General features: G+C 44.5%; 1 protein-coding gene across 8 annotated transcripts in view; it reads right to left on the bottom strand.

Annotated features, from left to right (window-relative positions):
• Window positions 1-13,955, bottom strand: part of LOC110497968 (SLIT-ROBO Rho GTPase-activating protein 1) — a 153,589-nt gene that overhangs the window by 19,637 nt on the left and 119,997 nt on the right. For all 8 annotated transcript variants that reach the window (XM_036957193.2, XM_036957189.2, XM_036957190.2 and 5 more), the window contains 4 exons: window positions 13,503-13,637; window positions 8,885-8,993; window positions 7,859-8,083; window positions 4,620-4,699 (listed from right to left, as the gene is read on the bottom strand). In XM_036957193.2, coding sequence (XP_036813088.2) covers window positions 4,620-4,699; window positions 7,859-8,083; window positions 8,885-8,993; window positions 13,503-13,637 — 549 coding nt within the window. The remainder of the gene's footprint in view (window positions 1-4,619; window positions 4,700-7,858; window positions 8,084-8,884; window positions 8,994-13,502; window positions 13,638-13,955) is intronic.

The following is a 13,955-nucleotide window of genomic DNA, read 5'->3' as shown; positions in this document are numbered from 1 at the left end:
TACGATGTCACGCTACGATGTCACGCTACGATGTCACGCTACGATGTCACGCTACGATGTTACGCTACGATGTCACGCTACGATGTCACGCTACGATGTTACGCTACGATGTCACGCTACGATGTTACGCTACGATGTTACGCTACGATGTTACGCATGTCATTGCCTGTTGTTACAGGAGTTGACGGAATGCAGGTCGTTAAAATTGAGTACTGTCTGTAGCATGTGAAAGAATTAAGGCACACCCGGAAGTTCCAACCATTTTCCCCCATGTGATGCATGTGTTTCCTATCTCTCTCACACACACACACACACACACACACAAGTTCTGTAAATGTGGCTTCTCCAGTTCATCCATAATGGGAGTAAATGGGCTTTAACACACCAGGAGGGCTGAGGAGAGGGCTTGGCCTTATTGGCTGGTTACAAAAGGTGGATGATGCTAACAAAGACATTGAAGCCCTGAAGACAACTAGGATCGAACATTGACGTCATACAGCAAAATTCTAAATCTGAGTAAGATCCTAAGTATTTTCAACCACTAACTGAGGACAATAGGTCTGAATGTGCTTCAAGAGCCCACAGGGAACGGCAATAACATCAGGGTCAGAAAGACTTTCCGCTCAACCCTAACAGGGTGATAATATTTGGACCAATACCATGGTAGCCCGAGTTAGGTTCATATGGTTGATTAGGCCTGCTTGTCCATAATTAATTGCTTTGCAATGGATAACTACATGCTCTAGGCTGTACCATCAGGTGCCATTCATTAGGAAAAATAGTTTTTCTTATTGGACATGTCCAAGCAGTCAGTCCCTCCCCCGTTTCATAGATTTTTCTTCCATTTGGTGCCGAATAATCACGCCTCAGGTGTCTTCATTAGTTAGAATGGACATACATGTGTCTGACTCTGTAAGAGGGTGTGCTAGCAAAGCTATGTAATGAGACGTGATGGTTTACATTTCCATCCTGGAGCTCATGTATAAATGATGTTTAAAGACTGATGGTGAATGATGAAAAGGACAATCTAAAAACACTTTCAGACCTAAAGGGAAAGGAGATGGGATTGTGCCTGTTATTATGATTAGGCTACTAATGTGTGTTTTCATTATTACTATGGAACCGGGTTGGGCTCCGTTGTAGACTAGACAATGTGGACGGCTACAACACAACTTTGAAAGTTTTTGTAAAGTTTTTTGTTACGTAGTTGTACAGCATTTTTGTAAAATGTTTGTTACGTACAGTGCCTTCAGAAAGAATTCATACCCCTTGACTTATTTCACATTTTGTTGTATAACATGTAAACATGAAATATATATATTTTTCTCTCACCCATATACACATAATACTCCACAATGATAAAGTCCTTCTGGGTAAGTCTCTAAGTGCTTTGCACACTTGGATCGTACAATATTTGCACATTCTTTTAAAAATTATTCAGGCTCTGTCAAGTTGGTTGTTGATCATTGCTAGACAGCCATTTTCAAGTCTTGCCATAGATTTTCAAGTCGCTTTAAGTCAAAACTGTGACTAAGCCACTCAGGAACATTCAATGTCGTCCTGGTAAGCAATGCAGTGTCTACACTGGTTCAGTGTATATTTGGCCTTGTGTTTTAGGTTATTAGGGCGGCAGGTAACCTAGTGCTTAGAGCGTTGGACTAGTAACCGAAAGGTTGCAAGATCGAATTCCCGAGCTGACAAGGGAAAAATGTGTCGTTATGCCCCTGAACAAGGCAGTTAACACACTGTTCTTAGGCCGTCATTGAAAATAAGCATTTGTTCTTAAGTTCTTAACTGACTTGCCTAGTTAAATAAAGGTAAAATAAAAATTGTCCTGCTGAAAGGTCAATTTGTCTCCCAGTGTCTGTTGGAAAGCAGACTGAACCAGGTTTTCCTCTACAATTTTGCCTGTGCTTAGCTCTATTCCATTTATTTTCATCCTAAAAACAACTCCCTAGTCCATGCCGATGACAAGCATGCCCGTAACATGATGCAACCACCACCATGCTTGAAAATATGAAGAATAGTACTGTGTTGGATTTGCCCCAAACCTAAGGCTTTGTATTCAGGACATAAAGTACATTTCTTTGCCACATTCTTTGCAGTTTTACTTTAATGCATTATTGAAAACAAGATACATGTTTAGGAATATATTTATTCTCTACAAAATGTCTAAAGGCACTTTAGCTGTACAGCGTTTTTGTAATGTTTCCCTGAGAAACAACCAGTTTCTGTCCTATTCAGCCAACCTGACCCCTCTGTAGCCCACGGAGGAGGTGAGTCAGTGTATTTGATTTGGAACAGACCAACTCCATCGCACCCCCCTCGTCTGAGACCGGGTCCAACAGACCAGATGGAAGAGCAGACGTCTCAACTCAACACTTTTTACTTAGTTTTTAGAAGTATATAGTTCCCTGGCCTGCAGTGCAGTGTCTCTGAGGCTGGTGTGAGTGAGGCCTATCACATTAACACACGCTGAAGTCGTTTAAAAGCATAGACAATACAGATGGTATTATAGACATAATCATTCATCATCATCACTCCCCATTCATATTTGGAGTTCAAAATAATTCCCCAAAAGTATTTATATGCTGGGTATATTTGAGTGACCAACCCATAGGATTAGGGCTCATTCAAATACTATCGGCTAACCCCAAAACTTAAAGCTCCCTCATCACATTACCCGAGGGGGTCCGGAGGGATGCAGAAGAGCCCACCAGGGATCTGGGGGGGAGGTGCTGCCATCACTGTGTGGCCCAGGTCCCATGGGGTGTTGGCGATACAGCAGGAATTAGAATATGAATAGATGCCCACGTCTCTGGAGCCCAGTTCCCTGCCCCTCCAAGGTCATTCCATTTAGCAAGGCAGGATTATCCACACAGGCCAGTGGGCTCTTGGTTTAACCCTCACTAGACCACAGCACAGACACTGGAGAAAGTCTGGATTTAACCCTCACTAGACCACAGCACAGACACTGGAGAAAGTCTGGATTTAACCCTCGCTAGACCACAGCACAGACACCGGGGAAAGTCTGGATTTAACCCTCACTAGACCACAGCACAGACACTAGAGAAAGTCTGGATTTAACCCTCACTAGACCACAGCACAGACACTGGAGAAAGTCTGGATTTAACCCTCACTAGACCACAGCACAGACACCGGGGAAAGTCTGGATTTAACCCTCGCTAGACCACAGCACAGACACCGGGGAAAGTCTGGATTTAACCCTCGCTAGACCACAGCACAGACACCGGGGAAAGTCTGGATTTAACCCTCACTAGACCTCAGCACAGACACCGGGGAAAGTCTGGATTTAACCCTCGCTAGACCACAGCACAGACACTGGAAAAAGTCTGGATTTAACCCTCACTAGACCACAGCACAGACACTAGGGAAAGTCTGGATTTAACCCTCGCTAGACCACAGCACAGACACTGGAGAAAGTCTGGATTTAACCCTCACTAGACCACAGCACAGACACTGGGGAAAGTCTGGATTTAACCCTCACTAGACCACAGCACAGACACCGGGGAAAGTCTGGATTTAACCCTCACTAGAGCACAGCACAGACACTAGAGAAAGTCTGGATTTAACCCTCACTAGACCACAGCACAGACACCGGGGAAAGTCTGGATTTAACCCTCACTAGACCACAGCACAGACACTAGAGAAAGTCTGGATTTAACCCTCACTAGACCACAGCACAGACACTAGAGAAAGTCTGGATTTAACCCTCACTAGACCACAGCACAGACACCGGGGAAAGTCTGGATTTAACCCTCACTAGACCACAGCACAGACACCGGGGAAAGTCTGGATTTAACCCTCACTAGACCACAGCACAGACACTAGAGAAAGTCTGGATTTAACCCTCACTAGACCACAGCACAGACACTGGAGAAAGTCTGGATTTAACCCTCACTAGACCACAGCACAGACACTAGAGAAAGTCTGGATTTAACCCTCACTAGACCACAGCACAGACACTGGAGAAAGTCTGGATTTAACCCTCACTAGACCACAGCACAGACACTAGAGAAAGTCTGGATTTAACCCTCACTAGACCACAGCACAGACACTAGAGAAAGTCTGGATTTAACCCTCACTAGACCACAGCACAGACACTGGAGAAAGTCTGGATTTAACCCTCACTAGACCACAGCACAGACACTGGGGAAAGTCTGGATTTAACCCTCACAGACACTAGAGAAAGTCTGGATTTAACCCTCACTAGACCACAGCACAGACACTAGGGAAAGTCTGGATTTAACCCTCGCTAGACCACAGCACAGACACCGGGGAAAGTCTGGATTTAACCCTCACTAGACCTCAGCACAGACACCGGGGAAAGTCTGGATTTAACCCTCGCTAGACCACAGCACAGACACCGGGGAAAGTCTGGATTTAACCCTCACTAGACCACAGCACAGACACCGGGGAAAGTCTGGATTTAACCCTCACTAGACCACAGCACAGACACTAGAGAAAGTCTGGATTTAACCCTCACTAGACCACAGCACAGACACTGGGGAAAGAAAGTATGCTTTTCCCATGACGTTCACATCTGGTATGTCATAACATCATAGGGTTACAAGGGTGCCTGGTTGAAGGGTACTCACCATCCTCACTGGTATGCGTCTCAGTGCCTCCCTCATTGTCCACCTCCTCTATGGCCCCATGCTCACTGTAGGGACTCTCACTGTGGGGGGAGAGAAGGTCAGAGGTCAGGGTTAGGGGTCTGAGATTATAGGTTGACGTCAGGCTACCATGGATACAATTGTACCCGCTACTCAATTTCATCCATCCTCAGCGTGTATCTTGTTTAAAGTGGATTCCCCTATTTGCCTCCTTTCCTTCTTTGGCAATGATGTGACACTACTGGACTGGTGAAAGCAAATACCTGGTAGTAGTATGCACTCACATAGATATAATCTATCAAAGACTTTTAGTGTAGATCAGGGGTGTCAAACTCATTTATCCCCACAGCCTGCATTCAGTCTTCACCGAGGTCTGGAGGGCCGCTGTTAAAGGGGGCTGAACGCAATGATTCCGCATGTGTTTTTCTATTGCTCATTAAGAAAAACAAGATTTGGGTCTTGGGGGGTGTGGTTCGATGTGGGTGTGCTATGTTTGCATATCTTACCCTGGCAGTTACTGTCTTTTGTCCCTCCTGAGTCACGGTAGCAACAACCTAGCCACTACCACTTCCTCAAAATATAAATCAATAAATCTGTAATTCATTTTGACTTCATTGCAGAGCAGGTCTTAGTTGTGCAATTGTACATCAGGTATTTACACTACAAAAGTCAGTGAACTGCAGACAGAATAAAGTCAGCTGCTGCTGGCTGCAGTCAGGACTGATTTCTGAGAACAAGTTCATCATCAGCAAGCTGTTAAACTAAAATCACTACTAGCTAGCTGGCTAAGTTCCATCTTTGTGTTTGTTAATTAAGCTAGCTAGTTGTAGCTAGCAGGCAGGCCACATTAGCTAAATCAGCTTATCAAGACACTGTTGGTTGGCAACGTGTCTTCTTCGGTGCCGTTTTGTTTTTACAACTTTCTCACTATCTGTTACCAGAGTGTGCACCTGTCTGGCAGTGTTTCATAGCAAATCATGTTACAAAACAGGTTGCGGCAGGACAAAAGATGCTTGCGAATGGGTTTCAAGTGTACATGATGTCAGTTGTCATTTTGACCAAACGAGTTGCAGACTGGAGTGATCCCTATCAAACACAGGAAGTGGTCCCACTCAGGAAGTGGCCCCTGCATAAAGGGCTTAGGGACCAAATAACATTGCCCACGTAGCCTAGTGGTTAGAGCGTTGGACTAGTAACCTGAAGGTTGCAAGTTCAAACACCCGAGCTGACAAGGTACAAATCTGTCGTTCTGCCCCTGAACAGTTCCTAGGCCGTCATTGAAAATAAGAATTTGTTCTTAACTGACTTGCCTAGTTTAAATAAAGGTTAAAAAAATTGTCTTAAGTAAACAAGTCTGAGTCCGAGCTCCTGTGTAATGGACAAGTCTGTCTCACTGACTTGACTTTAGATATTTTGAGATGCACCTACAGCCACATTGAGAGGCATCCACCGACTATTGGCAGCCACCGACTACCAAATAGAGGGCATCATCAGTATTCCCATGACACAGGCTAGGTGCTGTTTATCGGTTTTCAGACGTCCCTGGCATTAATGTCCCTTACATCTTCCACAGATCTCCTCCGACTGGCACTTAGCGCCGCTTCCCAGGGTAACACACCACAGCCACCCGCCTCAGTACAGCGATGAGGGGGGGGGGGGGGGGGGATGGAGAGACGACAACAAATCTTCTAGGTTTGATGTGGCTCGGTCAGGGATGGTGTCCTGATGGCTGTGACAGGTGATTATCTCTGGCAGAGCAAAGGCTTACGCTCTGCCAAGGAACAGAGAGAGAGACGTGCTCTTCAGAGGAGGAGACAGGCTCTCCTCACAGCTGTGGAGCCATCCTGCCAAACTTTACTTTAGTCTGTTAATGTAATTCTATGTGATGCACTTTAGGTTATAATTAGTGTTTCCTTCCCAATTGTGATCGCTTCGGTCCATCTCACCTCATCAAGGACAATATCTAAAGCATAGGAGTTGGCAAGACAGCACAAACAGATCTGGGACCAGGCTAGTGCTCTTCAGGGGAAGAGAACGATAACGTCTCCCTAGTCAGCTCCTCATAGCTGTGGAGCTAGCTGGCCCAGGGACGTTACTCTGCTCTGTTTTAACGTACAAATACAAGCTGCATTACATGATGTTAAAATGACTGTTTCCTTGCCAAGTGACTTGGTCTCTTTTCTTCTGCGTCTGGGGACATTATGGTGATCGATTTAGTCAGTGTCATTTCGTCAAGGCAGATATCTAAAGGTCTGATACAGAAAAGAGAGCTGTACCTTGTCATATTGTCTCACCACGGACACTTGAATCATTTAGCAAAATGACCTGCGTTAACTCTAACGACGTATTGAGACAGCTGCAGCTCCCACTGCAGTGCAGACACACACATACTGGCAGCATGGAGTATTATGTCCCATATGAAGGGATATTTGGCTGCGAGCCTGAGCTACGATACATTCACAGGACGGGAATGAGAAAAACACCCCTACTGGCTCCCCAGCCAACACCTCAGTGAAGAGCTACGATACATTCACAGGACGGGAATGAGAAAAACACCCCTACTGGCTCCCCAGCCAACACCTCAGTGAAGAGCTACGATACATTCACAGGACGGGAATGAGAAAAACACCACTACTGGCTCCCCAGCCAACACCTCAGTGAAGAGCTACGATACATTCACAGGACGGGAATGAGAAAAACACCCCTACTGGCTCCCCAGCCAACACCTCAGTGAAGCTGGTCAAAATGACATCATTGCAAGTCGCCCGCATAGTTTCACTAATGAATAACCTCTGACTTCATCGAAGGGCGACCCTGCTCAGTCAATCATCTCACAGGGTTCTCACAGGTCAGGGACCTTCTGGAATATCAGACATGGAAAGCCAGAGAATTGAACACATCTATTGACACAATGAAGAAAAATCATGAAATGTCAGATGAATTGCTGTTGGAAATGAAACGTAGATTCAAATGTATTCTTCTGTACATTTGTCACAAGGTGTTGCCCGGCACATGTTTAGCCACTGTCATACAAATTCTCATTTGTAGACATGGGAAGTCATGAAAAAGTAATGGAATTTCTAAAGTGTCTAAAAGCAAGAACCCTGACCAGTAGTCTCCGCCAGCCATGCCCTTCTCACACACCCTGCTCAAATCATGCAGCTCAATCGTTCAGCTCACCAGTTGCCTTTCTAGTAATTCTATTTCTATGTTCAGCTCACCAGTAGTCTTCCCCGGCCATGCATTTCTCATAGACGGGCCCGTCCAGCTCCTTGGTGTCGGGGAAGATGGTTTCGTGGTGGATGATGATGGTCTTGATGATCTCGTTGACGTGTGCCTGGCACAACACCTGGTCCTCGATGTTGGGTGTGGGCATGAGGGTGGGCCCGAAGCAGATGGCCAGGTTATAGGGGTCCATCATGTTCTCATCGCTGTACTGGGACAGGCTGGGGGGCAGAGGGGGGACGGGGGAGACGGAGCAAAGAGAGGGTGAGTGAGAGTGGTAGAGGGAGATAGACAGAGCGAGAGATAGGTGAGAGATAAAGGGTTTACATACAACAATCGACTTTACATTAAATTAGCATAATCTCTTTAACAAGATAAAGCGGATAAACGTTGCCCTTCTCAAACACAGAATTTTTATTCGATTGTGTACAAACAGGAATGAGTTCTGTGTTGTACAACTGCATTCAGCCGAGGCACCAAATTGACTGCCTATCCTCTCACTGTCTGGGTAGTGATCATTTCTCAAAGCTTTTTAATAACCTAACAGATCACACAACGGGATTATGCTCCTCTCTTTATTAGCTAAGCAGTAAAACAATTGAGCCCCTTTCAGGTGGAGTAAATTACTAAGGAGTAAATCTCTCCAGTCATCCATTAACCCCAGACATGTTTACTTTAACGCTAGCTCATTTTCTCTCTCTACATACAGTAACAAACAGGAGAAATGTACTGTACAATGCTCGTAAAGGTGCAGGTTATTAGGGCTATTTGGTGACTGAGTAACATGTCTGAGTAACATACAGTAGGCCAGTCAATGTGTGTTTTGTGCTTTCAAACCGTATATCAGACAATGAAGAGTCCGTGAACAAGCCTGGGTCATATTATTCATTAGGACATGCAATGGAAAACCATTCACAACAGGAAACCAACATTTGCCAGGTAGTACCTCTCCCTATCAGTATATTTTTTTCAGTTTGATGCCTAATGAATATGACCCTGGAATATGGTTGTTGAGGACTTACTGATTGAGAAAGGCAAAAAGGTAGCGCATCACGATGAGGATGGATCTGGGCACGGCGGTCAGGAGAATCTTACGGATGTAAAGGGACCGCTCATACAGGTTCTCTATTCCTGGGGGGATGGGAAGGAGGGGGCGAAGGAGAGGGAGAGAGGGGGGAAGGAGAGAGAGAGAAATGTTAGTACTATGGGGTTGTATTAAATCATTAGATATTACTCATCATATACAGTGCCTTGCGAAAGTATTCGGCCCCCTTGAACTTTGCGACCTTTTGCCACATTTCAGGCTTCAAACATAAAGATATAAAACTGGATTTTTTTTGTGAAGAATCAACAACAAGTGGGACACAATCATGAAGTGGAACGACATTTATTGGATATTTCAAACTTTTTTAACAAATCAAAAACTGAAAAATTGGACGTGCAAAATTATTCAGCCCCCTTAAGTTAATACTTTGTAGCGCCACCTTTTGCTGCGATTACAGCTGTAAGTCGCTTGGGGTATGTCTCTATCAGTTTTGCACATCTCTATCAGTTTTGCACTGAATTTTTTTCCCATTCCTCCTTGCAAAACAGCTCGAGGTCAGTGAGGTTGGATGGAGAGCATTTGTGAACAGCAGTTTTCAGTTCTTTCCACAGATTCTCGATTGGATTCAGGTCTGGACTTTGACTTGGCCATTCTAACACCTGGATATGTTTATTTTTGAACCATTCCATTGTAGATTTTGCTTTATGTTTTGGATCATTGTATTGTTGGAAGACAAATCTCCGTCCCAGTCTCAGGTCTTTTGCAGACTCCATCAGGTTTTCTTCCAGAATGGTCCTGTATTTGGCTCCATCCATCTTCCCATCAATTTTAACCATCTTCCCTGTCCCTGCTGAAGAAAAGCAGGCCCAAACCATGATGCTGCCACCACCATGTTTGACAGTGGGGACGGTGTGTTCAGGGTGTTGCTTTTACACCAAACATAACGTTTTGCATTGTTGCCAAAAAGTTTCATTTTGGTTTCATCTGACCAGAGCACCTTCTTCCACATGTTTGGTGTGTCTCCCAGGAGGCTTGTGGCAAACTTTAAACTACACTTTTTATGGATATCTTTAAGAAATGGCTTTCTTCTTGCCACTCTTCCATAAAGGCCAGATTTGTGCAATATACGACTGATTGTTGTCCTATGGACAGAGTCTCCCACCTCAGCTGTAGATCTCTGCAGTTCATCCAGAGTGATCATGGGCCTCTTGGCTGCATCTCTGATCAGTCTTCTCCTTGTATGAGCTGAAAGTTTAGAGGGACGGCCAGGTCTTGGTAGATTTGCAGTGGTCTGATACTCCTTCCATTTCAATATTATCGCTTGCACAGTGCTCCTTGGGATGTTTAAAGCTTGGGAAATCTTTTTGTATCCAAATCCGGCTTTAAACTTCTTCACAACAGTATCTCGGACCTGCCTGGTGTGTTCCTTGTTCTTCATGATGCTCTCTGCGCTTTTAACGGACCTCTGAGACTATCACAGTGCAGGTGCATTTATACGGAGACTTGATTACACACAGGTGGATTGTATTTATCATCATTAGTCATTTAGGTCAACATTGGATCATTCAGAGATCCTCACTGAACTTCTGGAGAGAGTTTGCTGCACTGAAAGTAAAGGGGCTGAATAATTTTGCACACCCAATTTTTCAGTTTTTGATTTGTTAAAAAAGTTTGAAATATCCAATAAATGTCGTTCCACTTCATGATTGTGTCCCACTTGTTGTTGATTCTTCACAAAAAAATACAGTTTTATATCTTTATGTTTGAAGCCTGAAATGTGGCAAAAAGTCGCAAAGTTCAAGGGGGCCGAATACTTTCGCAAGGCACTGTAAATCTTAGTAGTACAGACCGAAGCTATTTACACAATGCGGTTGAACTGTTTTTAGCTTGATCTACATTTCTTATTAGTATGCACATTTCAATTTAAAATACATGTATCCGAGGTGTGTGTGTGTGTGTGTGTGTGTGTGTGTGTGTATATGTATGTATGTGTGTGTGTGTGTGTATATGTATGTATGTGTGTGTGTGTGTATGTGTGTGTGTATGTATATGTGTGTGTGTGTGTATGTGTGTGTGTGTATGTGTATACGTGTGTGTGTGTGTGTGTGTGTGTGTGTATGTGTATACGTGTGTGTGTGTGTGTATGTGTGTATACGTGTGTGTGTGTGTGTGTGTGTGTGTGTGTGTGTGTGTATGTGTGCGTGTATGTATATGTGTGTGTATGTGTGTATATGTGGTTGTGTGTGTGAACAGTTCCGCCGAGAAACCAACACATCCAGAGAACGTATCACTGTGATTTCTGTCACTTTGTCGTCCATGCTCTTCTCTAAAATGGGTCTGACCCACCACTTTGCAGGGCTGCATATTTAAGGAGAGTTATCCATCTGAATGTGACCATTCACTCATTGATACCCAGTGTGACTGCAGGCTGCAACGATAAATAGCACAGCAGCATATCCGGGCTGAGGCCATTAGGATAGGTCACAAATTCTATAGCCTGGTTGAATCAGACTCAATGCTGCGCTCAATGGCGAGAGCTGTATCTGGAGCCCTCACCAAGTTAACCACTGATGAAGTTGTCTCAGAGCACAAAACTGCTCCCAATAGCACTATAGATGCTAGCACTATCATAGAAGACAATTGCACAGTTATAAATCACACCGGTATAAGTTCTGCTGTTTCCAGTTCTGTTGCTGCACTAAATATCGTAAGAATGTTACACTCTTCTATCAGATGGGAGAGGGAGCATGTGTCTTCTTGAGATGTCTCAGAGCACAACGTTCTGATTAGAAGTCTCTGGACAAGAGTGTCTGCTGAAGCACTAAAACATGTCGAGACCTCATACTGTTTCTCTATCTCGGTCTCTTTCTAGTCAGCCAGAGAAAATGATCTTTGGCGTTTTAAACTATTTTTGTCACTACTGCTATAATTATCAAGGACAAAGCATCTCACAAAACATCCCTTTAGTCTCATCTCAGAATGATCACGAATGGTGGAGCACTGATCTGTTTCACTGATCTGTTTCACTGATCTGTTTCACTGATCTGTTTCACTGTTCTGTTTCACTGTTCTGTTTCACTGATCTGTTTCACTGTTCTGTTTCACTGATCTGTTTCACTGATCTGTTTCACTGATCTGTTTCACTCGAATCCGCCCATCTCCTCCGTTCCAAAGCAGCCCATTTCATTTTTTCATTGACGACAACGATGGCTGCCTGAAGTAGTGCTGTCACCGTGAAACGAGTTTGGGCCATCTGGGAGTTGGCTTTTGGGAATACTTGTGATGTTATTCATCTTACACTCGGTTTCTTAACTCGGTTTCTTTCTGCATGGTTCCTGAACACTTCAGATGGATGCTATTTAAAGAACAGTCACCCCCCCTTCCTCACAATCACCCCAGCCCACTCGTTGTGAATCCCAAATGAAAAGACCATAGACAGACTACACAGGCATTTGCAGCTGTACAACAAAGACCAAGTTAAAGTTCAAATGCAGCACTGTGAAAAACATGGACAACATTCTGTACCTAGATAAATGTGTTTACCCAGTGCCCAGTGAGCCAACCATTTAAAGTAAAAGGTGATACTGTGCTAAATATCTGGCTCATTCTGAAAGGAGTGGAGGGTTTTATTAATATGGAGACTGGTGGCTGGGCAAGAGGCCCACTCTCCAATTGCTGGTATGTGAAGCCTGAGAATGTAGACAACAGGGAATCCCCATCACTCACACACTGACTGCACAATATAAACCAATGCCATATCTCTCGCTCACATACACACAGAAGGCGGCGAGTGCACACACAGAATCCCCCCCCCCCCCCCATTCTCACACACACCAAAGGCATTACGGCAAACGTTGTGTACAGTACGTGACCCACACTAGCTAGCCAGTCCATTGTTCTTGAACAACAGTGCCTACCCCACTAGTCCCCCCCACCCCCAAAGCCCCCACATGACATCTTATAAAAGGTCAGAGCGTGTCCCACAAAGAGCGGACTGAACTATGCAAGACCGTGTCACACTGCCGTTACAGCAAGAGAACAATATGGCCGTCTGTGACAGAGTAGTGATCTCGCCACTGTATGGTTTGATGTAAACACTACGGTAGTTGTGCGTTTATACTTTTCATTACCCAACACCAGGCTGTATGGTGAGCTTTGTGTCCTAGCTCACCACATGAATGCTCTAGTCAGTGGAGAAGATAGTCAACAACACAAAGTGGTACTATTCACCTCCAGGCACAAAGACGGTATAACACAATGCTACTGATGAACACACCACAGAAGAGTAAGTAGTAGCTATGATGTTTGTGATGATTTCCCCATAGTGGGACATTAAGAGTTGACCTGTGAAGGGCATGTGAACACCAACTAATGACTTACATGGCTCCTAGAGGGCATCTGCTCCATCTGAATGTCACAATGTATACACTTCCATTCAATATGAACACATTAAGTTCAACTTTGCAGATATGCCCATAATATGTGTGGGTGTGCACGCGTCTGTGTGTTTGTTTGTACATGCTTGCGTGTGTTTATTATAATGTAGCACAGCCAGCTGTGCTGGTCCAGAGACAACCTCAAGCAGAGGTACTTACTGACGCAGGAGAGGAGGTCATTAAATCTTTCCTTGGGCAAGAGGGATTTCTCCAGGCCCCGGAAGTAGAGTTTAAGAACCCCGGCAACCGAGTTGATGTCGTGGTTGTTCTCTTCATCTGTCAATGGGTCCTTACCTGGGAGATCGATAAGTGTATGTGAGGGTGTTGTATGCAGGCAATCATTACATTTCCCCTGACTAGAAGGAAGTTTGAAACTTACAAACAAGCAGTGCCCATTAGACTAGGGTACATTGTAAACATGTCAATGTTTCTGCTTCTTTCATCAGCTTAATAAGTTCTTTCCAGTGTTAACTAATTATCTCAAAAGAGAAAATTAACTAGCAATTAAGCAAAGTCATATTCTGCAGCTCAAGCTGAAGTACATAATTGATTTCCTATGTTTGCTTTTCCTTCTGTCCCTATGTGCTGCAATCCACTGATGGTATCAAATGT

This window comes from Oncorhynchus mykiss, chromosome 2, assembly GCF_057628025.1.
Source record: "Oncorhynchus mykiss isolate SJ-2025 chromosome 2, ASM5762802v1, whole genome shotgun sequence".
NCBI lineage: Eukaryota > Metazoa > Chordata > Actinopteri > Salmoniformes > Salmonidae > Oncorhynchus > Oncorhynchus mykiss.
Note: the sequence above shows the minus strand (reverse complement) of the source record. Positions and strands in the feature narration are given on the sequence as shown.